Consider the following 26,447-nt stretch of genomic DNA (forward strand, 5'->3'; position numbering starts at 1 on the left):
AATTATGCTCCACTGTTGGTGTACATAGATGGAATGATGCCTCGTCATTGGTATCAGTGGAAGGAATTATGCTCCACTGTTGGTGTACATAGATGGAATGATGCCTCGTCGTTGGTATCAGTGGAAGGAATTCTGCCCCACTGTTGGTGTACATAGATGGAATGATGCCTCGTCGTTGGTATCAGTGGAAGGAATTCTGCCCCACTGTTGGTGTACATAGATGGAATGATGCCTCATCGTTGGTATCAGTGAAAGGAATTATGCCTAACTAGTGGTGTACATAGATGGAATGATGCCTCGTCGGTATCACTGGAAGGAATTATGCCCCACTGTTGGTGTACATAGATGGAATGATGCCTTGTCATTGGTATCAGTGGAAGGAATTATGCCCCACTGGTGGTGTACATAGATGGAATGATGCCTCGTCGTTGGTATCACTGGAAGGAATTATGCCCCACTGTTGGTGTCAGAGAAAGGAATTATGTCCCACTGTTGGTGTACATAGATGGAATGATGCCTCGTCGTTGGTATCAGTGGAAGGAATTATGCTCCATTGTTGGTGTACATAGATGGAATGATGCCTCGTTGTTGGTATCAGTGGAAGGAATTCTGCCCCACTGTTGGTGTACATAGATGGAATGATGCCTCATCGTTGGTATCAGTGAAAGGAATTATGCCCCACTGGTGGTGTACATAGATGGAATGATGCCTCGTCGTTGGTATCACTGGAAGGAATTATGCCCCACTGTTGGTGTACATAGATGGAATGATGCCTCGTCATTGGTATCAGTGGAAGGAATTATGCCCCACTGGTGGTGTACATAGATGGAATGATGCCTCGTCGTTGGTATCACTGGAAGGAATTATGCCCCACTGTTGGTGTCAGAGAAAGGAATTATGTCCCACTGTTGGTGTACATAGATGGAATGATGCCTCATTGTTGGTGTTAGTGGGAGGAATAGTGCCCCATATCAGTGGAGATAATAGAGTCCCAATGGCCAGGAAAAGGCAAGCAAAGGGCCAATCCTGCCCACAGTTTGGAGACAACTGGGTTAGAGGTCCAGCATATGTCTTTCCATTCATCATTTTGATGCTTCATCTGCCTGTCAGTGACATCTGCTTTTCACCTACTCCTGTTTTTTTATGCCAGTCTCATCTTGATGTAAAAATGTTGATTATGTTTGTGTTGTTGCACATAATTTTTCCTTAATTTTATTCTCTCAGTGATGGACCAGTTTATATATGATTACATGAATGAGGTAAATAAGGAGATTGAGAAATACAACAGAGATTTGGAGCAGCAGGAATATTACGACATCTTTGGACAGAAGCTGTGAGAGGTCTGCCGTCTGCTTGATGTAGTGTTCCACATTACATGCCATTAGCAAAATTACCGCGCAGCCCAAAGCACCATCTGGAAGAAGCATTTTCTAACCTGTTTCAGATGTGATTATGCTTCATTTTCTCTGGGTTTTATAAATCAGTTTGCACCTTATGTATTCAATCTGTTCACAGGAGCACTGCTGGGAGCTCATGGGTCTTCCGGCCAATTATCAGACATATGTAACATTCACAAAGAGCAAGACGCTTGTACCGAACCACTAATGACTAAAGGGCCGCGTGTTGCACATTAAGTGTTCTCATCCATTGTCCACTTAATGTGACTTACACGCTGAAGTCAGGAGTGTTTTACAGTTCAGTTTTCACACTTCTGATAAATTTGAGCACAATGTTTTAAGTATTTAAGTAACACACTTATGTTGACTTTACTGAAAAAGTATTGTGTTACTTTATATAACATTGTGCCTGATTAGCACTTTATAAGTTGATTTAGGATGTTTTGATTAGTGGTGCATTTTGGAGGCAGCCATCTTGTAACATATTGGAGAATGCAGCCTATCTGTTCCCTAGGGACCAGGATCATCACCAAGAATGAGGCTAATGACTTCCCTGAGACTGCAGGGTGTCATTCCACTGGATGCTAGTGACATCACTGAGAATGCAGCCTATCCATTTACCTAGGGACCAGCATCTTCATTGAGAACGAGGCTAATGACTTCCCTGAGACTGCATGGTGTCATTCCACTGGATGCTAGTGACATCACTGAGAATGCAGCCTATCCATTCCCTAGGGACCAGCATCATTACCCAGAATGAGGCTAATGACTTCTCTGAGACTGCAGGGTGTCATTCCATTGGATGCCTATCCATTCCCTAGAGACCAGCATCATCATTGAGAACGAGGCTAATGACTTCCCCGAGATTGCAGGGTGTCGAGACTCTATTCCCTAGGGACCAGAATCATCATTGAGAACGAGGCTAATGACTTCCCCGAGATTGCAGGGTGTCGAAACTCTATTCCCTAGGGACCAGAATCATCATTGAGAACAAGGCTAATGACTTCCCCGAGACTGCAGGGTGTCATTCCACTGGATGCTAGTGACATCATTGAGAATGCAGCTTATCCATTCCCTAGAGACCAGCATTGTCATTAAGAATGAGGCTAATGACTTCCCTGAGACTGCAGGGTGCCATTCCACTGGCTGCTAGTGGCATCACTGAAAATGTAACCTATACTTTCTCTAGGGACCAGCAGCATTACTGAGAAAGATACCTATCCCTTTTCTAGATACTAGTAACATCACAGAGAAGGCAGCCTATCCTTTCTATTGGGGCATGGCAACATCACTGAGAAAGATACCTATCCATTTGCTAGGTACTAGTAATATCATGGAGATTGCAGCCTATCCTTTCTCTAGGGACCAGCAGCATTACTGAGAAAGATATCTATCCCTTTTCTAGATCCTAGTAACATCATAGAGATTGCAGCCTATCCTTTCTGTTGGGACTGGCCACATTACTGAGAAAGATATCTATCCCTTTCCAAGATACTGGTAACATAATGGAGAGTGTAGCCTATCCTTTCTCTAGGGACGAGCAACATTACGGAGAAAGATACCTATCCCTTTGGTAGATACTAGTAAAATCATGGAGAATGTAGCCTTTCCTTTCTCTAGGGACGAGCAACATTACGGAGAAAGATACCTATCCCTTTTCTAGATACTAGTAACATCACAGAGAAGGCAGCCCATCCTTTCTATTGGGGCATGGCAACATCACTGAGAAAGAAACCTATCCATTTGCTAGATACTAGTAACATCATGGAGATTGCAGCCTATCCTTTCTGTTGGGACTGGCCACATTACTGAGAAAGATACCTATCCCTTTCCAAGATACTGGTAACATAATGGAGAATGTAGCCCATCCTTTTTCTACGGACCAGCAACATTACAGAGAAAGATACCTATCCCTTTGCTAGATACTAGTAACATCATGGAGAATGTAGCCTATCCTTTCTCTAGGGACCAGCAACATTACGGAGAAGGATACCTATCCCTTTGCTAAATATTAGTTTCATCACTGAGAATGCAGCCTATCCTGTCTCTAGGGACCAGCAACATCACACAGCCCCCAGCGGGCTGATTAAAAAAAAAACTGAACGGATTCCCCCATCCACAAAAGCAAGGTGGATAGCGGAATCTTCCCGTTGGGTTATTATATATTGGTTATTGAGGAGTTCTCTGCTGTCAGAATACATTACTCAGCACTGCAGCCAATTGGTCAGACAAAACTATTCCATCAAGCCTATTCGTGAGAAGTCGATGACTAAAGGACAGTTTCACTTTTCGTAACATGCTACCTATTACACCCATATTGAGGGTGTAATATGTAACGAACAGTCCGGCCCCTGCTCCCTGTTGTGACAGGTAGAGGGGGATCGTCTCCTCCTCGCTAGCTGTCACAATTTGGGAAAAAACGCAGCCATGTGGGGCTCCGACATCATTGAATGAATGAACTACAAAAAGCTGCATATTAGGCACATTGGGGGAGATTTACTAAAAGTGGAGCGCTCAGAATCAGGTGCAGCTGTGCATGGGAGCCAATCAGGTTCTAACCTCAGCTTGTTCCGGTAAAGTGTTACTAAACCCACAACCGTAAAATCAGTCTGTATATTATTATTATTATTATTATTATTATACAGTATGTATAAAGCGCCAATAGTTCGCTCAGCGCTGTACATTACAAAGGGGGACAGAACATGTGACAGAACAATACCAATACAATGCAAAACATGAGGGGATTGAGGGCCCTGCTCTTTCGAGCTTACATGCAATAAAGCATGCTTGTTATACTCACTGTGGAACCTAAGGGGTTAATCCTCTGCATTCTGTAAAAAGGCTGTTTGATTCTTTCTTCTCTGCCCCCCCCCCCCCCCCTTGTTGAAATGACCGCCTGATACAGACAACCCATGGCCACATGCTCAGTGTGGTGTGTATTGCTAGAGAGGTTTTTTTTTTTTTCTTGGGACGGTTCATGTGATCAGCACAGGGCCAATCAGCACTGTTCAGACAGAGGACAGTGGTTCTGCATCCTACTAGAGCAGAAAGAAAACTCCTCCCACAGTCTTTAACCAGTGCTCTGCTGAAGTCACAAGACTGCTCTAACTGCTCATTAGAAAAGGTATTTGGCAGTTTATATTTACTAAAATAACTGCATTTCCATGTTGTGTGTAGTGTGGGAGACCAAATATAATGAGGGCAGGGTACTGGAAGACCGGATATAGTGAATGCAGGGTCCTGGAAGACCGGATATAGTGAATGCGGGGTCCGGGGAGACCGGATATAGTGAATGCAGGATTCGGGGAGACCAGATATAGTGAATGCAGGGTCCGGGGAGACCGGATATAGTGAATGCAGGGTCCGGGGAGACCGGATATAGTGAATGCAGGGTCCCGGGAGACCAGATACAGTGAATGCAGGGTCCGGGGAGACCGGATATAGTGAATGCAGGGTCCGGGGAGACCAGATATAGTGAATGCAGGGTCCCGGGAGACCAGATACAGTGAATGCAGGGTCCGGGGAGACCGGATACAGTGAATGCAGGGACCGGGGAGACCGGATACAGTGAAAGCAGGGTCCGGGGGGACCGGATATAGTGAATGCAGGGTCTGGGGAAATCAGATACAGTGAATGCAGGGTCCTGGGTTTAGTAACACTAAGCTTTGGAAATAAAACCTTGAAGCTGACTGGTTTCTATGCAGAAATGAGCCTGATTTTGTGCTTTCCAGCTTTATTAAATAAGCCCCATAGTTTACTAAACCTGCCCTATTGCTGCTGACAATGATGTAGATCAGAGATTAATAATATACTCCTTGAAACATTTACATGGAATAAAATTGCTTCTAGGTTAGTTATCGGTCTGCACGGGAATTTGTTTAATAGCATTTTTGTTTCTATGCGGACAAAACCTGTACAATTATAAATGCTATTAATTAGCTGCCTAAAAAGGTGTAATTGGCACAGTTCTCCCTCTATTTTGCGATTCATTTCTCAGTCTTGACATGCTGCTTCTGTGAAAGGTAAAGCTTCCTTCTCGTAGCAGGGACACAGGAGGTATTGACAAGCTAAGAAACGTTAAAGCTGGCAGAAGTAAGGACTGTCTGTGTTGCCCCCAACACTCAACATTCTCATAGGGTTTCTGTAGATGGGCAAATGCAGTGCTTTCAGGTACTGTCAGCTTGCAGTTGTGATGCTCTGGAGCTCCTTCTGAGCTGTTTCTTACTACCTCCAGAGGTTTCTTTTACATTTCCATTGGCTTTAAGGAAAGAAGAGCATCTCCAACCAAAGAAATTCTATGTACTCAAACTCTGCCACGGGCGGTTATATGATCAGATTAGTCTTTGAACTAGATTCTTATCGCAGGCTTTGGAACAAGCAGCTGTGAAATTGACTTGCTAGGCAGGTCATGGAGACCCGCTATAGTCTCTAGCGTCTGCAGTATTAAGTGACCATTTAAAGTCGTGTGAATTACAGGTATTGCAGACGGAAAGTTTTTCTTTTTTTCCCCCCTGTGGTTTGAAAGGGTCAACATAAATGCTGGATGTAATGGAAATGTGAAAGGAGAGGGAAGAGGAGTAAGAGCAGACTGTGACCAGCCCGCTCGCTCTCTTGCTTACAGAAAAAGCTTTCTAGACTAAGAATCCCATTTAGTGCTGTCCATCACCGTTCTCTCTATGACCGTTCTGTCCATCACCGTTCTGTCCATCACCGTTCTGTCCATCACCGTTCTGTCCATCACCGTTCTGTCCATCACCGTTCTGTCCATCACCGTTCTGTCCATCACCGTTCTCTCTATGACCGTTCTGTCCATCACCGTTCTCTCCATCACCGTTCTCTCTATGACCGTTCTGTCCATCACCGTTCTGTCCATCACCGTTCTGTCCATCACCGTTCTGTCCATCACCGTTCTGTCCATGACCGTTCTCTCCATGACCGTTCTCTCCATGACCGTTCTCTCCATGACCGTTCTCTCCATGACCGTTCTCTCCATGACCGTTCTGTCCATCACCGTTCTGTCCATCACCGTTCTGTCCATCACCGTTCTGTCCATCACCGTTCTCTCCATCACCGTTCTCTCCATCACCGTTCTGTCCATCACCGTTCTGTCCATCACCGTTCTGTCCATCACCGTTCTGTCCATCACCGTTCTGTCCATCACCGTTCCTCCGCAGATCTACAGAAGTACAAGTGTAGTAAGGGTGCAGTAAGCGCCAGGAAAACTCTACAAGTCAGACCACGTATATACAAAGACTGCAAAGCATGTTGGGGAAAAAAGCTGTAAGTGCCACTTAAAGTCATTTGAACCCTTACGTACCCAATGAAGTGACTAGCCTCGGATGATACACAGAAATGGAACAAATTCCCTTCATAAGTTGTACCTGTTTATATGTGGTCCTAAAGTGCTGGATTTATAAAGCTTGTCTGAGAGTTTACATATACCCAGTGAAGTGATTGGCCTCAGGTGATACATAGTGATGACAAAAAAACCTCCTACTAAAGTTGTACCTGTTTATCTATAGCTATATGTCCCATAACACCTTTCAAAGTGCAGAATTTACACAGGATCTCTCAGCTCTGAAAAGCAGGGAGCTGAAGTTACACATTGTAGAGCTCAGTTAGGAGAGCTCTGAGAGCTGATAGGAGGGAAGGGACATCCCCCCCCCCCACACCACTCACAGGAACAGAGCTGAGGCATTCAATCTGCTGGAGGCCCCTCCCCTGTCACCATTTTTCTCTTGGTGTCAGGAAAACTTGTCAGAAGTGATTTACGCTGATAGCAGAGGAACAAAGCAGCAGACAGAAATAACACTTAGTGTTCTTAATCGAGACAAGTACACACTATAGAGGGATATGCTTTGTTCAGATTGTCTGAGGTTTACAACCACTTTAAAGAATTCCTGGCAGTTCTCAGTTTAGTAAACTGGTGGTAACTAAGGAACAGAACTGAGGCTTTCAATCTGCTGCAGGCCCCTCCCCTGTCACCATTTTTCTCTTGGTGTCAGGAAAACTTGTCAGAAGTGATTTACGCTGATAGCAGAGGAACAAAGCAGCAGACAGAAATAACACTTAGTGTTCTTAATCGAGACAAGTACACACTATACAGGGATATGCTTTGTTCAGATTGTCTGAGGTTTACAACCACTTTAAAGAATTCCTGGCAGTTCTCAGTTTAGGAAACTGGTGGTAAATAAGAAACAAAACTGAGGCTTTCAATCTGCTGGAGGCCCCTCCCCTGTCACCATTTTTCTCTCGGTGTCAGGAAAACTCATGACTCATGCTGATAACGGAGGAAAGAAGCAGCACACAGAAATGACACCTAGCACTCCTAATTGAGACTAGTACACACTGCAGAGGAATATGCTTTGTTTATATTTCCGAGCTTTACAACCATTTACCTTGGTGGTGATGTAAATGGTGGCTGATGGTAAGTCATCTTTGTGTGTTTTCAGTGTCACCCCAGAGAGCATTGGCCATTCTTAGCATGATTGTCACAAAGCCGTAGCATGATTGTAGATTGCTTAACCAGCTCCTTCCATGCATTAAGAAGAAAACATGACGTGTTGATATAGGCAACTCAAACTGTTTTCTCGTGGCACTTTGTTTGGAGGCCCTTATAACCCCTTCCCTGGTTTCAAGTGGCTTCCAGTTTTAGGTCACTGAGTGTTGCTGTGGCCCCCACATGTGCAGACTGAGAGCAGAGGTAGACCCCTAAGTGACAAAGGACATTATTGCCCTTATCATTGCCCCACTATGGTTTATTATCAAGCTGTTGCTAGCTGGATTTGCAATAATCTGTGAACTAATGATGTTTTCTATTTCAAGATTTCTGATATTCCTTTATTATTTTGTTGTATTTTACTGGGATTTCACGTAGTGCTGGATAGGGTCCAACGACAAACACTGAAGATGGAATTTTTCAGAAATTAAATCTAAAGCTTCTCATCTCTAATTTGTAAGTCTAGACAATATTCTGTCTGCCATTCCTCATTCTGTTACAACGTCATTAGCTTTCAGTGAATTGATAAGCTGCATTTTATTCTCCAAACCAGTTCTACATGAGACAACATGGCTGTCACCCGTGTACACTAAAGATAACTTTTAAAAGTTCTAGATTGTAGCATCTTTGGTTCTGTGGTAATTCCTTAAAGTACCTTTGATCTGCCCACAGGAGATAAGAATTCAGCTGGCAAAAAATTGTTGATGACCAAGTGAATGACCCCCACCTGGGGCAGTTTAGGCATCTTCCATGTTTACAGTGCCATGTTATATAGCCTCTATGTTTTAAAGATGTTCTCCAATGTTCACGAGAAGCCATCCATTGGGTAGATGTGGCATCACCAACCAATTATGAGCTTGTCAGTTTAGTGAGGTCACCAGTCTCAAGTTGAAAACACAGCATTAGGCTCCGTATCTGGAAGTGAACTATATAGCCACCATCTGGTTGCATAGAGCATGTCATCTCTGTAACTATGGCTTCCAGACTGCCTATATCTTTTATTATTCTTGTGATATACTCTGTATTGTGTTTTTCTTTTTTTTTTTGTGTATCGTGACCTTTTGGCTTTTAAAACGGTGGTTATTGCTAATAACACTGTTTTAAATAGTTTTGAGATTTTATTACGTGTTGCGATCTAGATGTAGCTTGTTATTGATCTGTGTCTCGAGGCCTGGGACATGCTGCTCTGGCAGTTTCCTGTCTGGACAGAGTGGCATGTGGTCTCATAGATAACGTAGAGCTTGGTGAATTATCTATGCATGGATCTAGTTTATACTGTGCCTCTTAGAAGGGGTAGAGACTAGCAGATGTTCCAAAGCCAGAGAAAGAGTTCTAAAGTATACTCCAGCATCTTCTCAGTGGTCTTGGGTATCTGAAGAGATTATTTTATTTGTAGATCGTATTCCATTAGTTGTGTATAAATTCCGTACCTCAATGGCCCCATATCTGCTCCTGAGGACACTAAGAAAGTGTGGCCTTTTCTGTATCCCTTTTGTGTCTAAGCCAGCCTTTCTCAACCAGTTTCATGGAACCCTCCAGAGGTCACTAGGAGTTCCTTGAGCAATGAGCAGTTTCCTTCTCTCAGATAAAGAACCACTGACACCAATGATCTTTTTAGCTACTATATGGGGAGCATTCTTCCCACTGACCACCAGTGAAAGTACCATTCTAACACCAGGCTAATATATTGTGAGCTGTACATATAGTAATTACTGGAATGGGTTTTATGAAACCTGAATATTATTTCAGGGGTTCCTCCTTGTTAGAAAGTTTGAGAGAGGCTGGTCTAAGCAGTAAGGAAGGACAGCATTGATTAAACGGTGCACTTTCTTGCTGCTAGATGGCATCTGAAGTGCTGCCTCAGATCACTAAAGAAAATATTAATCCTGCAGTCTGGATTTACTGTTAATTCATCAGTATTGAAAAGTATTCCCAACTGCATGAAATGTTATAATTGTTTTGAGCAGCCACCATTATCTTTTGGTAAGGGCTATTTGATTGGTTATTCGGGAGCTGAACATACACAACATTGTAGTCTTAAAATGACTTCTTCAGCCTCAGATGTGGTTGTGGCTTTTGCACTGGCATGTTATTAATGGTGAAATTCTGAGACAAGTTTTTTGCTGAGACTCTGTTGAAGTTGCTGGTCTGAATTCTCCATTGGCTTTTGCACCCCAATTTGAATATAGTATGGCTAAAGAATTTATAAGCAGCTCCAAATACCTTGGTGCACTAGTAGTATGGAGGAACAGTAATGAGCACAGAGCTCTTGTAATAGCGAATTCAAGAGATGGGTTCTCCATCTCAACAAGAAATTTGGAAATCTCAAGATGGGAGGCAGTTATGCTAATCCATTGTTTTGGGACTACTTAAGAGCCACTGTAAGGCTACCCAAGGACTTGAATCTACTTGATTTTTGAAGTCAAAAATTTTAATTGGAAAGCATACCATGGCAACTTGCTGGCAATAATGAAGAGGGTAAAGTTGCCTTGGGCTTCCAATTGGTGTGCATTCCTCCTGTTACGTACTTTACGAATTTCTTGTCAAAGGGTAAAACATTCTAATTTAACCATTTATACCACGTAATTTTGTTTATAGTCTTACATGGAGCTGAGGGACATTTAATAACAGGACCACAGCTTTTCCATGTTCTATAACACTGCTAGTCTCTTAACGGTGGAGATTGTATTATGAAAGCCATACTGACGTAGAATAGTCTTGTAGTCTAATTATAGTAGCGGAGACGTGGACTGTATACGCACTGTCTCCAGGATAAGTGTAGACCACTTTCAAATAAAAATGTGATTTGACCGATTGAACTAGGTAGTTTACTGATCTCTTTACAAACAATGCAGCTTTTAACAAAGAAAAAAATCCATGTTTAGACTTGATTGTTCAAACACGGAAAAACAAAAATGTAATCAAAAGTGATAGAAATTAATAAATTGTACCTGTTGCCTACAGAAATGTAAAAAGGCCTTATTTGTGGTCTAAACCAAAATTCTTGAGGGTGCAGCTTGCTGGGATTGCATAGTAAAACGATAAACGCTTTAACGTGTACCAGGGTAATGAGCCACTAGCCAGGAATAACATAGGATGCTGGTCCAACATGGACATTCAATCCTGATCAGTGATCCAAAGCCTTGATGTGTGCATACCCAGCAGTTCGATTTTCTGTATGTTCTTGAATTTTTTTGTAGGTGGTACCATTTTTTTTTTAGCTGGTTTTTAAAGGGACAAGATTGTAACACCTAATATATCTAGTGCACTTTGAAATGTTGTTAATAGGGTTTGGTCTGTAATCAAATATACCTTTCACCAGACTGGTACTACTACTAAAGTCCACTTGTCACCTTGATAATCACGGCAGACATTTTTTTGAGGCTAAATCAGTTTTCAGTCCACACATTCTCCAGGAACTAGCGGAGTCACATATATGGCATCACTGCTTCCTAATCAGATAAAATAGACTGAATCTTGATTTATCATATAAATAGCTGCTTGTGAATTGGGGCAGGTGCATTTATTTTTTTGGAAAAATTTGGATAATTCATATGGAAATCAATTAGCTTACCTCAATTTTTTTTATATAGCCGTGAGTTAGTAATAAATCGCAGCAAACTGTGACGGTGCTATTCTTTGCAACATAGCAGTGCCTTGTATATAGTGCCATTCACAGCACAACAAAGCCTGTATGGAGCACCCAGAAATTTCCGATCGTTTGCTCCCCAATTTTTAAAGGGATCAACGGTGCTGGTGAAAGGATTAAACGAGATTGCTCAAAATTATCTTTCTGTAAGTTTTTTTGGGCACATTATAGAATTGCGAAAATTAAGGAAAACTCTTTGAGGACTGAAGTTTATAAAGAGGATTTTAGAAAAAAAAAAAAAAACCTACTGTGAAAATGGCATCTTAAGAGGGGGCAAGCACAATCCATGTTAACCTCTTGGCTGATTTCCAGTAGAAAGTAATTTTTGTATTAGATTTTGTAAATACTGTAATTTCAGTAGAGAAACTAAAGACCTGCTTAGATTTGAATGAACTGTTTTTATTAGCAGCTATCCAGGGCAGTTTTCTGTCAGTTTGAACACTTTCCATTGAAAGTGGCATTACGCTACGCGGTTTCCTGGCTGCAGGAAAACGCACATTGCGTCCTCAAGGAGTTTACATGCTTTGCCGACTTTATCATTGGCAGCTTGTGTTTATATCACAGAGTGAGTGTGAATAGAATTGCTGAAGTTATAGGAGGGAGGATCAGTGTGACAAACCAGTAGGAACGTTTGCAGCAGAAACTTTTTTTTTTCTCAACTTCAAAATCTTTTTCTGTAGCAGAAGATGTACAGCTGCATCTCAGGGAGATTGAACCATATAAGTTGAAAATGTTCAGAGACATCTGTAAAATTCTCAGTGTAAAGAGGTCATATATACGCCAACATGAGGTACCCATAAGCAAGGCATGTTCAACGCAAATGGACTGAATTAAATGGAATAAATCTTCTAGGGACCACATTATGTTTTAGGGCCACAACTACTTCGTTTCAGATAGCAGTTTACAGTACTTTAACATTATAGCAAAAAATGCAACTTCTTATTCCAGAAAAGTAAGCATAAAAAGTTTCCTAAAGTATTCTGCTGTAAAATGGTGTAAGGAAGTGTAGCCTTTATCATCTTGAAAATGGCTGGGGCCTTGTTTAATACAAAACCCTTAAACTGCTGAGAGCCACAAAGGAGAAGTAAGATCCCATTGGTGACTTAGCAATTCACAATATAGCCTTTGTTAACTGAAAAATAATTGGGGCCTTGATAAAATCTTTAAACCACTGAGGGCCTCAAAGGAGGAATGAGAAAAAAAAAAACACAACCTTGAGGTGCACGCCGTAGACCATGTTGACAGTTTAGTATTCCATCCAAAATTTTGCCTAAATGAGACATACCGTTGGCTTTGTTATAAAGGACTACGAAGAACTTTTGGTTGCAGAAAATATGAATCAATAACAATTTGTAAAAACAGTTTTGGTGAGTTTTTGCAATAATGCTATCAGGAATTTCCTATGGGGCCTGGCCTATATATTTCTTTATTCTGGTAATTTTTGTAGGACCAAAATTAGATTGCCTTGATATCTATTAGGTTCAGTACGCCCTGTTGTGCCTCAATTTTCATCTGTCATTGCTGTAGAACCATACACCAAAACTCCCGCAGTTTTTCCCGCAGGCTTTTAACAGCTTCTGTTGCCCTTAGGTAAGCCACCTTGGGCTAGTAGCCAAGTAGTAGTAGACTATAAAGAACAAGGTCTGGTAAGGGCAATATGGAACAACAAGGCTTGCATGTGTGCAGCCTTAATAGAGAGAGGTTGCCTGCATAGACAGTTGCCTAATAAACATTTATACTAGTGATTTAGTTTGGGTATTTACTTATGCACTAATGCAAATAACCACCCCATCATCAGGAAACAGATATCTCCATAGCTTGGAAACTTTTAGTTACCTGTCAAGACTTAATGACCTGCTCTTGACTCACAACAAATTGTTGAACTTGGGGGTCCTTGGTTACTGTGAAGACAAATCTGTGGCCTTGCAGATCTTTAGGAGGTAGGAAGGGGATGAATCCCTGTGCCCAGGCATGGATTTGTGGAGTATTTTGGGAAGGTCATTCTGGAATGTGGCCTTCTCAGATTACCTCTGTTATTGATTTTTAAAATGAATCTCCAGGTTCAAGCAGTGGACCTCTTAAAAAGGATGCTCTGGAAACCTGTACAGAGAGGGTTTTTTTGGCTGCCATTGCTGATCTCCTGAAAATGCTAGTTGCCAGTCTTTTTTTTTTTATTTCAGTACTTGATGCTTCACTGGTCTTTCAGTTGCTGTATGCTTGGGTTTGAAGTCAGGCCAAGAACCTAAAGTGGAACGTTACCCCTCCACACATGCATGCATGTGCAGATCAGTGTACAAACTGGGCATATGCCAAGATGAATAGATGCTATCCCGGCACAGCCAGTCAAGGTGGCTGAAGATCCCAAACCCAAGCAAAGTTGTTGGTGTTAGCAAGGTCTTATTAATATAGGTCCACTTTAAGCTGCATTTACATCCCTTCATTTATTAATGTGGTTGTAGTGCGGTGCCTTTTACATTCCTCCAATGAAAGATATGTTGCACCAATGATCCAGCTAGCAAAACCTGTTTTATTGCACAACAGTAATTACATATATGTGAATGTAGCCTATGAAGGCACTGAATTAGCATGACTGTCCGGAAGATCTTTTCAGAAGAAGTTGGCAATGGCAGTTGTCCCTCTGTTCAGATCTCCTTTAAGCCTTGTACACGTGTCTCAGCTTGTATGAGTGTAGTTTGTACAACAAGCTTTTAAAAAGAATTTGTTTAACTTTCGTAAGAATTGTTAAAGTCCTTAAAGAAAAACTCTGTCAAACTTTCAAAATTTTCAAGTAGTTTTGAAGTCTACTAGGAGCTTGTGTAAAATGAGAGCACTCCCAGGGCCATGCCAGGGACAGATGCGCCTAAGTCGTTGGATGCTGGTGGCCCAGGGCTGAACAGGCACTGAGGATGTAGGTGGCCCAGGGCTGAACAGGCACTGAGGATGTAGGTGGCCCAGGGCTGAACAGGCACTGAGGATGTAGTGTCCAGTTTTGGACACTCTGGCCCATGTTCCATTCCCCACTGTACCGATGGGAAGATGGCCACCTTAGTTGGCTTTGAGCACTTTACATTTTTTTTAACCCTCCCAAACTGGAGATGAATGGTGCTTTAACAGCTTCATTAAAAGTTGCTTGAAGCTTTCTGAAACTTTGAAAATGCTTTACAAAACCTTGCTGTACACACCACTCTTTTACAATTCGAAACCCAGTATGAAAAAGCCTTAAAGATCCTCAAACACTGCAGCACAAAAAGTTGCTTCTAGTAGATACAGCTGATACATTTATCACTTATAATCAAGGAAAAGTTTATTGCGTTACGTAACCGTTCCAAAAACGTCACACTTGCACACTTGATTTTTTTATTTTTTTTTCATTTTGCACATTGAATCCAAATTGTAGAATACCATTGCGATATTCACAAAAAGGGAAAATTGTAACTTAGAAGCATAGAAACTGTGACTTAGGTGTTTTTTTTTAGCAATTTAAAATATTTACCTCAGAACACTAGTGAGAAAAGTCTGTTCTCTTCACATCGAAGAAATGCTAATGTTTATCTCACTCGAGTGTGCCAAATTCACTTTATTTTTTGTTGGGGAGTTTTAACTTTTTTTTTTGCATTGTCTTTATATTTTGTCCACCGGCACTACTGTAACTTCAGTAAACTGAACCGTGTGATTGAAGCTTTTGCTAACTATTGTATTTATTACTACTTAGAATAGAGAAATGTATGGAATGACCTTTCCATTTATTTTTGTATTACTTTTAATGTTTTTACTTGCCATTGTGCAGACCTGATTTTTACACTTTAATTCTGATGTACTGCTAAATAACAATAAACTATTTTATGTCTGTTTCTGTTGTTGCCTTTATTTATATTCTGCAAACTTTAAGAACAAATTCAAGGCTGAACAACAATAGTGCTATCAAAAAGAAGAGAAAAACCTGCGCTCAAAGGGCCGGATATGGCATATGTTAGTTACATAGTTAGTCTGGCTGAAAAAATACAAAAGTGCATCCAGTTCAACCATAAAAAAAAAAGTTATCCTATACCCACAGTTGATCCAGAGGAAGGCAAAAAAAAAAAACCCAGCAAAGCATGATCCAGTTTGCTCCTGCAGGGAAAAAATTCCTTCCTGGTCCCACGAGAGGCAAACGGATATTCCCTGGATAAACTTTACCTATAAATGTTATATCCAGTTATATTCTGTGTATCCAAGAAAGAATCCAGGACTTTCCTACAGCAATCCACTGAGCTGGCCAGAACCAACTCTTGAGGGAGTCTATTCCACATTTTCACAGCTCTCACTGTGAAGAAACCTTTCCGTGTTTGGAGATTAAATTTCTTTTCCTCCAGATGTAAAGAGTGCCCCCTTGTCCTCTGTGATGACCTCAGGGTGAATAACTCTACACCGAGTTCACTATAGGAACCACTTATGTATTTATACATATATGTGAAAGGGTCTTAGCATTCAGTCCAATAAGGCGGTGCTGTGCAGCCCCCTAAAGGTTGGGAAAGCCCAATAAGACACTATAAAATAAGAGAAAGGGGCGCACAAGCCTTGAGGTTCTGAGGGGATTGCCCCTCGAAACGCGGCAGTCATTTTTCAAGCGTCCTCTTGCTTGTGGGACTCGCACACTATCCCAGACCATGGACCATTGTCAGTCATGATATGCCTGTGTACATTTGATGTTTGTGTGTATATCTGCTATACTTTGTGATTAAAGTTTTTATTGAGGTAATGTGCAAGGCTTGTGCGCTCCTTTCTTATTTTATAGTAACAATGCTGCTACTTCAGGGCACTCAATTTCTTTTTTGTAGCCCTTCGAAGTACCTGGTGCACTGGGATGTGAACTTCACCTTTGCCTCCCGGAATGCATTGTTTGGCCCTAAATAGTTAGCTACCAGACTCAAACATTAGCATAGGGGAGCACAGATTAGACTGACTAAGGCAGGGAGCAGCAGAGATACAGTAACTTTGTGGGAGAGGGAACCTGCATACTTTAGGAACAAATTCAAGGTGGAACGAAACTGGGTTTTATTGGTACTGGCCATGCTGGCCCCCAGACTGATATGCAACTTTTGATATGTTCCCCAGACACTCCATTTCTTTTTTGTAGGCCTCAGAAATACCTGGAACACTGGGGTGTTGGATGGCATGTGACCTTTCCCTCTTCTTCCCAGGATGCAGTGCTTGACCCTAAATAGCCAGTTGCCTAGCTTAAACATTGGCATAAGGGATAAATAAAAATCAGCACTAGAGGTAAGAAAGGCCCTCAGAGAAGAATCAGTCTACATGTAGGTCAGAGCAGGCTCCTCTTCAATCTTGTCAGTGACGATAAGGTAGCCACCACTGGCAACCCCCTCATCACACCCTAATTCGGCCTTGATGCCCACTTCAGTTCGGGTCAAACCGATACTTTAAAACAAGCTGAAAAAGCAGGGGCGCTGTTGTAGTGCATTACCATAGGACTCTTTTTTTTTTTTTTTTTTTTTTTTTAATAAAACAAATGTCAATAGAGTCACAAAGGTGCAAGTGTATGTAACAAATCCCATCATGCCACTGGAAACGTGTTCATCCACAAGGGTGCAGCTTACGTGTTTCAAAGACGATTCCTTCTGCCTCATAAGGGACTCTGGTTAGCTCTGAGGAAGAAGGCATCACCCATGAAACATATACGCTACGCCCTTGTGGATGGACACAGTTCCAGTGGCATGATGGGTTTGGTTACATGCACCTGATTGATGCACTTGTACCTTTTATGAGTGTATTGATATTTGTTTTTTTCAATAAAGAATCTTATGGTACCACACTAGGCAATTGTGCCGCCTTCTTGTTCTTGTTTTATAGTATTGGCGTATGGGAGCACAGATTGGACTGACCAAGGAATGGAGGAGCAAAGATATCCACGAGGGGCTTCCTAAGGGGGATAAAGAGAAAACCTGTGTCATAACGGGCTGAGTCACCCCCTGCTCTCTAACAGTTTGTGATGACTTCAGAGGTAACATCCCTCTGCCATAGTTCCTTGCTGTCTTCCCTCCCGCCGTGGATTTTGGACATATCCACTTGCCTTTAGGTGTTACCACACCTATGTGATTCAGTGCAATCAAGTCCTGAGATACTAGCCAGGCCTTAGAGTTACTCGCCACCAACAAACACACACAACAGAGATACCTGTACACACATACAGACATGTACATACACACAAAGAAACATGTACACACACGCACAGACACGCATACACACAGATACATGTACATACACAGAAATACACACACACAGACACATGTACATACATACACAGACACGTACGTACATACACACATTTACATGCACACACAGAAACGTACACACACACATACATGTACATACACACAGACACGTACAATTGTATATGCATAAACAGACACATACAAACACACACACACACGCCTCCCCCCCATAAAAAGTTGCAGTACTTCGTTGTTCACTCACAGATCCAGGAACTGCACTCTAGGGGGAGGCAGAGAGCACATAACACACTCCTTGCTTTGCTTTCACTGCGCTCAGCTATTGAGCATTCTGACGGCTCCCAGTGCCAATGACAGATCCGGCCTGAGCTCCGAGCCTGCTCAGCAAGACGGCCCTGGGGGACATCTTCATCCCCACCATAATTTTCACTCGCCATTGGCAAGCAGGCAAGTGGAAATTTCAAGCCCTGGTGTAAACTACAACAAAAAGAGAGGAAGTACTTTTTAATGGCTGTGGTGAGTGTACAGAGTTGCAACTTCAAGTAGCTACTGCTAGTACCTACCACTACCAGCACATTGCTACCTAGGAAGAAGGAAGAGCAGATGTAGGTAAGTATTTGGGGTCTGCTTAGACACATCATATCAGTAGTACATGGTAGGCCCTTTGGTGGAGAGACAAATGTTGCAGTGTGAAAATTTCTATCTGGAAATAGGGTGACCTGATTGTCATTTGATTATTCTTTAGGACCAACAGAGGCCAATAAAGCTCCATGGAGCCCATCTAAACTTGAAAATGTACTTATAATTGGTAATGGTGCCCTTGAGGAGTCTGACATTCCTAAGCATGTGGTTCACATAGGTTTTAACTCCAGCTCAGACTTTGAGCTCTGCTACACCCTTGCAATCCAACAAACCAATGGAAATACACCGCCTTATTTACATTCCGATAAGCTCCCCTTCCCCCACAGACCCCCACAACCACTGAGCTAGGGTTGTGGGGAAGAGTCCCTTGTCCTCATTAATATGGAGCAAGATACCTCCCCCTATGTGGAAGGCATGTGGCCTGAAATGGTTCAGAAGGAAGAGGGGTTGTATGCTTGTCCCCAGGGCAACATTATGTTCTGGACCTTATTCTCATTCGTTGCCATGTAAAGGAATCCAGTAGGCTTTTCCTTGTGGAAATAAGTGTAGCCTTCGATTGCTTTGATCATATGATGCCATAAACTAATTGTGACCACTCTCCTGATAGAGCAATGGAATTGCATTGATTTCTTGTAGCACTTCACTACTGGTCCTGACAAAGTGGAGCTATCCATGAAACTTGTTGACCTGTTGTGATATGGGGCAGTCCGTATAATGCAGATATATACGGTCCTTATAGTGTGCACAAAAAAAAAATTGTGCATCATATGTGATTCATTTAACCCTTTTACTGCCTAGTTTCTACAGCGGTGGTTTCAAGGAGTTTTACACATACTGTTGGCGGCTGCAGCCTTTGTAAATCTGATAAGCCAACCATTGGCTGCCGGATGGAAGTGATCTGACAGCTGTGCACACGTCCATTACTGCCAGACACCCCCCTAAAGTCTGTGTGCTCATAGGCCGACCCGGGACCAGTATGGCGGCTGCCACCAGGTAGGGGGGCGTGGAATCTGTGAACATCCGGTCACCAATGTCCGTGCACACACACCCCCTACCCAGAATTGCAAAATCACGTATATATATATGTGATTTTGCGCACCCCTGCCACTCTGTAGTAATATACCTGCTATAGGGCGGTGGGAATGCGGTTAAAGGACATGTGACTTAAAAACTGCACCTAAAACACTTCTCAGAGGCATTTTTCAGGAACCTTAAAGGCGTTTTCCATTCATTTCAATGTGAAGAGCCATATTTGGGGGTTTTTTTTAACTCCCCAAAGATGCTGCAAGCAGGAGTTTTTAAACCACACCCCAAGCGCAACGCCTCAGTGTGAAAACATTATATAGATATACATTCACATACATAGGGAAGCATTTTTCTTGAGCTTTTCAGACACTTTTTTTTAAATGCAAAAATGCTTACCACTTGAGCACCTGAGGATTTTACCCCCCTTAATGACCAGGCCTTTTTTTGCTGTTTGGCGCTGCACTAATTCAAATGATAATTGCGCGGTCATGCAATGCTGTACCCAAACGAAATTTACGTCCTTTTTTCACACAAATAGAGCTTTCTTTTGGTGGTATTTTATCACCTGTGCGCTTTTTTTTTTTTGCGCTATAAACAAAAAAACACAAAAATTTTGAAAAAAAAAACAATATTTTCTACTTTCAGCTATAAAAAATATATTGTAAACTCAAAGTTAGTCATAAATTTAAGCCAAAATGTATTGGTAAAAAAAATCCCGTGCATTAGCGGGCAAACTGGTGCTATATGGGAGGGGCGCTAACACTATTGGAAGTCACCAGTGACACTAATACAGTGATCAGTAAAAATCTGTTTATTGTAATCAATGACACTGGTGACAGGGCAGTGAAGGGGTTAACTGGGGGGGTGGGGGGCGATCAAGGGGTTAAATGGGATTACTGGTGTACTGGCGGGCAAACTGGCGCTATCTGGGAGGGGTGCTAACACTATCGGAAGTCGCCAGCGACACTGATACAGTGATCAGTAAAAATCGGTTCACTGATCAATGACACTGGTGACAGGGCAGTGAAGGGGTTACCTCGGGCGGGGGGGGCGATCAAGGGCTTAGACGGGATTACTGGTGTATTAGCGGGAAATCTGGCGCTATCTGGGAGGGGTGCTAACACTATCGGAAGTCGCCAGCGACACTAATACAGTGATCAGTAAAAATCGGTTCACTGATCAGTGACACTGGTGACAGGGCAGTGAAGGGGTTAACTGGGGGGCGATCAAGGGGTTAAACGGGATTACTGGTGTACTGGCGGGCAATCTGGCGCTATCTGGGAGGGGTGCTAACACTATCGGAAGTCGCCAGCGACACTGATACAGTGATCAGTAAAAATCGGTTCACTGATCAATGACACTGGTGACAGGGCAGTGAAGGGGTTACCTCGGGCGGGGGGGGCGATCAAGGGCTTAGACGGGATTACTGGTGTATTAGCGGGAAATCTGGCGCTATCTGGGAGGGGTGCTAACACTATCGGAAGTCGCCAGCGACACTAATACAGTGATCAGTAAAAATCGGTTCACTGATCAGTGACACTGGTGACAGGGCAGTGAAGGGGTTAACTGGGGGGCGATCAAGGGGTTAAACGGGATTACTGGTGTACTGACGGGCAATCTGGCGCTATCTGGGAGGGGCGCTAACAGTATCGGAAGTCGCCAGCGACACTGATACAGTGATCAGTAAAAATTGATTCACTGATCAGTGACACTGGTGACAGGGCAGTGAAGGGGTTAACTGGGGGGGGGATTAAGGGATTAAACGGGATTACTGGTGTACTGGTGGGCAATCTGGCGCTATCTGGGAGGGGCGCTAACACTATCGGAAGTCGCCAGCGACACTGATACAGTGATCAGTAAAAATCGATGCACTAATCAGTGACACTGGTGACAGGGCAGTGAAGGGGTTAACTGGGGGGGGCGATCAGTGGGGGGTTAAATGTGTCCTAGAGTGTTCTAACTTAGTGTAGTGCTTTGTACTCACTTTTTGTATGTCTTCTTCTCTGTCTGGAACGGAATGTGTCCAGGCAGAGAAGAATGACATCATATCCTGTCCTGTGTAAATGTCAACACAGGACAGGATAAGACAGGGACCGATCATCTGATTTCAGCCAGACATCACTGGCTGAAATCGAATGATTGATCCCTCCGGGATCGAATGGTGTCACCCGCGGGTTGGCGGGAGCGCACGCGCCCCCTGCCGGCGAAAACGTTGAGAGCGCGGAACCCGTTTTAAAACGTGCTTTTGCGCCCCAGTGCCGCCCTGCACACATATATATATACAGTGGCAGGGTGGCAAGCGGTTAAAAAAACTCCTCAGTGTGAAAGTAGCCTAATTGAAGGCAAACTCCAGCTCACGTTGCAGTTACAGCAACACTTTTTTCTTTTGGGATAAAGATTTTACATGAGTAAATAAAAGTTGATTACTGAAAGCACCCCTGTTAGTGGTAATGGTTTGTCTCGACATCCTAACTGCTACATCTGCGGGACAGCTTGTGCTTTTGAAAAATAACACACTTACTGGCAGGATAACCAGGTTAAATATAATGTAAAGAAGGCATAAAAAAAAGAAAACTAATGTAGTGCAAGCCATCACATCTAAGAATTGGTGAGCAATTGCAATATAATGTGTGAGTATAACCTGCGCAGAGGACTGATCAATTAGACTGGCTGCTGCTAGCAAAATCACAAATGTGTACCGGTGAACGAATGTGTGAGTGCAAACATAAAAATTGCTGCGCTGCCTCTCCCAAAACTACAAAAATAAATGAACTCCCTACTACACAAAGGGTCCCCACAAATGTTCATGTGCTATAATGCCCCGTGGGCTGGCAATTATATCCCTCCTCCCCAGTGACTAAACCCTAAATAAACCAATAAGTAAATACAAGGTGCTTAAATGACAACAGTGCTAAAAATAGCACATAGACAATGTAAAAAAAACTGTATACAGTCGCACCTGATGACCTCAAAGGATGAAATATGTATGGTCTAGTCACTGGGGAGGAGGGATATAATTGCCAGCCCACAGGGCATTATAGCACATGCACATTTGTGGGGACTCTTTGTGTAGTAGGGAGTTAATTCATTTATTTATTATTTAACCTCCCTGGAGGTATTCCCGAGTGTAGCTCGGGGTAAACTTTCAGTACCAAAAGCTACACTCGGGAATACACTGCGGCACTTCTCCAGCAATCCCTCCAGCACTTACCTTGTCCTGCGCTCCTGCGATGTCCCTCCTGCAGCGTCCCCAGCAATGTCCTCCGGCCGATGCCGGCATCTGTCTTCCGGTCCCTGCGAGCGTCAGGATGTACGGAGGACGGAACCGGCGGGAAATTCAAAAATGTAAAAAAGTGACATTCACTAAATACACTAAAATCACATAGTATAACGTTCCTGTATCAAACCATTTCACATACATTTTGTCCCGAGTGCTTTGTCCGGCGCCCTGCCTGCATTTTTACCGTTCTTTCTGCCAGGAAACTGAGAAACGTCCAAAAAGCGTCCCTTTAGGTCAAAAGCGGTTTTAGACCGGCTAGAGAACAGCGATAGTAAATCAGAACCACTTGCAGAATTGAGTGATAATGATTCGTGGGGGAAATTTGTCATCAGACACTGAAAACGATTCTGCGACTTTGCTCAGTGATGTGCGAACTTGGCGCTATATTTCAAATTTCAGTGTTTTTGGTTTGATTATATTATTGAATTAAATTTATTATTATATTATTACTTTTTATGATTATTATATTATAATTTATAATTTTGTGTTTCACATTTTCTCATACCCGGGATGTTTACTAGACTCTTGTTTGGACAGATTTCAGTGAGTTATTCCTAAAAATGACAGGCCTACAATAAAAAAAACAACATATTTCCATGCAAAAAAATGTACCGCTTTGAGTACAGAAATACTGACATAATCAGGCCACTAGGGAGGTTAAAGTACTTTTTGGGAGAGGCAGCGCAGCAATTGCAATATGTTTGCTTTTGGGTTTGAAACTGCTTTAATGTTTTGTGGGGTGAAAAGAAGGCAACTAGCTCTGTGACATTTCAGATATGACTGCCATAAAGCGTACACAGAGCTCACCACGCTGGGATCCAACAGGTGAGCAGTGATGGGGGAGAAGGGACAAGGTGGCGGTGGGCTATCAACCCAACCTCTAGTGAAATAGCAGCGTGACGCCTAGGGGCCAATGTCAAAAGCTCCACACATTCAATGCAATGCTCTGCCCCTCCGCTCCATTGTGTAGGAGTTGTAGCAGATGCTTTTACTGAACCCTTCTGGGGTTTATATCAGCTTTTCCTCTCCCTAATGAAGGCTGAAGTCTGAACGTTCGCTCTTCTGTTTTCAGCGCACTTGCAGAGCTTAAAAGGGATTGTGCTGCAGGTCAGAGGAGATCTCGCCTGCTTTTAAGGCGCTGAACATATTCCGGGGGATTTGGATAATGGGATTCTGGTGAAGGTAAAATGTTCTGTTTTTCTGCAGCTTTTAAAGAGGTTATTTTAATAAACGGCTCTGTACATCTACCTCAGGAAACCTGAATTCCTAGACAAGTGCTTTTGTTTCCGGTGAATATTAATGCGTTACATTTTCACAGCAGGGATTCTCTTGACACATCCTATTGTAATTCTCGGTATTCCTTGACTTAAAGGCTAAGTCCAACTTCAAGACAAATTAATAAATGCACATATTTATATGTGAAAGATATATGAATTCATTATTCTTTTTTCTTTTTTTTCAATGATTCAAGTATTTCAATGATTTGTATTAGTTTATTAGTTTATAAAAATTAAAAAAAAAAGAGGAGCAACAAGACACGCCCAAACAGAAGCCATCAATTTCACATAAAAAGTAAAGAAACCAGTGCTCTAACACCAACAGAGCAAAAGGTGCGCCCACGCAGGGGCTATCAATGGCACATAAATGACAAAAACATTGGTATAACATCCACAATAACTCAAACCAAAGGCAGCTATCCAAAACCACACCAAAAACAAACAAATAGAAAGGGAAGAAGTACAAAAGGAAAAGATGACAAGGCCATGAGCAGGGGTTTAGGAACACCAATACCGGGCAACATCACAACAATCCCAGACTAGCCAGGGGGAGTGTGGGAAGGGCATATTGCATTTTTTTTTTTTAATCTGATCTTTTTTATTTATTGAAATTTGGACCCATGTCCACATACAAGCAAATAACCGCACTCTCCAACAGAGTGCGATATTGGTGACAATATATTACAGCGTTACAATGTAAAAGGGATACATGTATACCAAGGATGTAAACATAGATTCAAAACCACAAAATTTTCCATGTTTTTGATTTTCAAAAACTTCAAAACAAACAGAAAGAAAAAAATAGAACAAAATATAAAACCAAAGTAATCTCTTGTTCAAATATTTTATTACCGTATTTTTCGCTCCATAAGAGGCATCTGACCATAAGACGCACCTAGGTTTTAGAGGTAGAAAACAGGAAAAAAAAAATTCTGAACTAATGGACTGCAGACATAGTACAGGAGATGACCAGAGACTGCGGACATAGTACAGGAGATGACCAGAGACTGCGGACATAGTACAGGAGATGACCAGAGACTGCGGACACAGTACAGGAGATGACCAGAGACTGCGGACACAGTACAGGAGATGACCAGAGACTGCGGACACAGTACAGGGGATGACCAGAGACTGCGGACACAGTACAGGAGATGACCAGAGACTGCAGACACAGTGCAGGGGATGACCAGAGACTGCGGACATAGTACAGGAGATGACCAGAGACTGCGGACACAGTACAGGGGGTGACCAGAGACTGCGGACACAGTACAGGGGATGACCAGAGACTGCGGACACAGTACAGGGATGACCAGAGACTGCGGACATAGTACAGGAGATGACCAGAGACTGCGGACACAGTACAGGAGATGACCAGAGACTGCGGACACAGTACAGGAGATGACCAGAGACTGCGGACACAGTACAGGAGATGACCAGAGACTGCGGACACAGTACAAGAGATGACCAGAGACTGCGGACAGCACAGGGATGACCAGAGACTGCGGACAGCACAGGGATGACCAGAGACTGCGGACAGCACAGGGATGACCAGAGACTGTGGATAGTACAGGGGGTGACTGCTGACCTTTGGGGAGGTGGGGAGCGGGTACCTGAATTTGACAGGTACCCGCTCCCACTTCCGCGGAGTTGTCCTTTCATCTTACCTGTTCCTCTATCCAGCCGCGCGCTGTCTTCCTGGCTTCTGTAATGGCGCTCGGCATGACAGCCGGGTGCCCAGTGCGCATGAGCGAGAAGCACTTGCGCTTTGTGATTGGTCCGGCGGCTTCTGGGATCTGTCATGTGTCCCAGGTGCCGCCTTACCATTCACAAAAAGCACCGCTTCTCGCGCATGCGCACTTGGCACCCGGCTGTCATGCCCACACTACAGAAGCCGGGAAGACCGCAACGCTGGATAGAGGAACGGGTAAGATGAAAGAACAACTCCACGGAAGTGGGAGCGGGTACCTGTCAAATTCAGGTACCCGCTCCCCCCCCTCCCCAAAGGTCAGCAGTCATCTCTATAAGGTCCCGTTGCAGAGCTGAGTGGTCGGCCCGGTATTCTGACACGGCGGCAGTGGAAATACCGGACCGGCCGCTCCATATTCGCTCCATAAGATGCACTGACATTTTCCCCCCTTTTTTTGGGGGAAAAAAGTGCGTCTTATGGAGCGAAAAATACGGTAATTTTCAGAGCCAAGAGAACAAACATATGGCATCTCATATGCAAGCACCTGAACAAAACAATAAGAAACACAAAAAAGTAAAAAAAAAAAAGAGGAAAGGGGGGAGAAATGGGAGGGCAGGTTGTATGCAGAGGTTATTTTAATAAACGGCTCTGTACATCTACTGCAGGAAACCTGAATTCCTCAACATGTGCTTTTGTTTCCGGTGTATATTAATGCCTTACATTTTCACAGCAGGGTTTCTCTTGTTGCATCCTATTGTAATTC

At 43.0% G+C, this 26,447-nt stretch overlaps 1 protein-coding gene across 1 annotated transcript in view; it reads left to right on the plus strand.

The window, feature by feature from the left end:
* The window catches only part of DNAAF9 (dynein axonemal assembly factor 9), a 208,212-nt gene extending 192,818 nt beyond the window's left edge, over positions 1–15,394 (plus strand). The window contains exon 37 of the mRNA XM_089690898.1: positions 1,225–15,394. Coding sequence (XP_089547024.1) covers positions 1,225–1,337 — 113 coding nt within the window. The 3' untranslated portion in view covers positions 1,338–15,394. The remainder of the gene's footprint in view (positions 1–1,224) is intronic.
* Positions 15,395–26,447: the final 11,053 nt, after the last annotated feature.

The sequence above is a fragment of the Staurois parvus genome, unplaced genomic scaffold, assembly GCF_062004578.1.
Source record: "Staurois parvus isolate SC_StPar_1 unplaced genomic scaffold, SC_StPar_1.0 ptg000545l, whole genome shotgun sequence".
Taxonomy (NCBI): Eukaryota; Metazoa; Chordata; class Amphibia; order Anura; family Ranidae; genus Staurois; species Staurois parvus.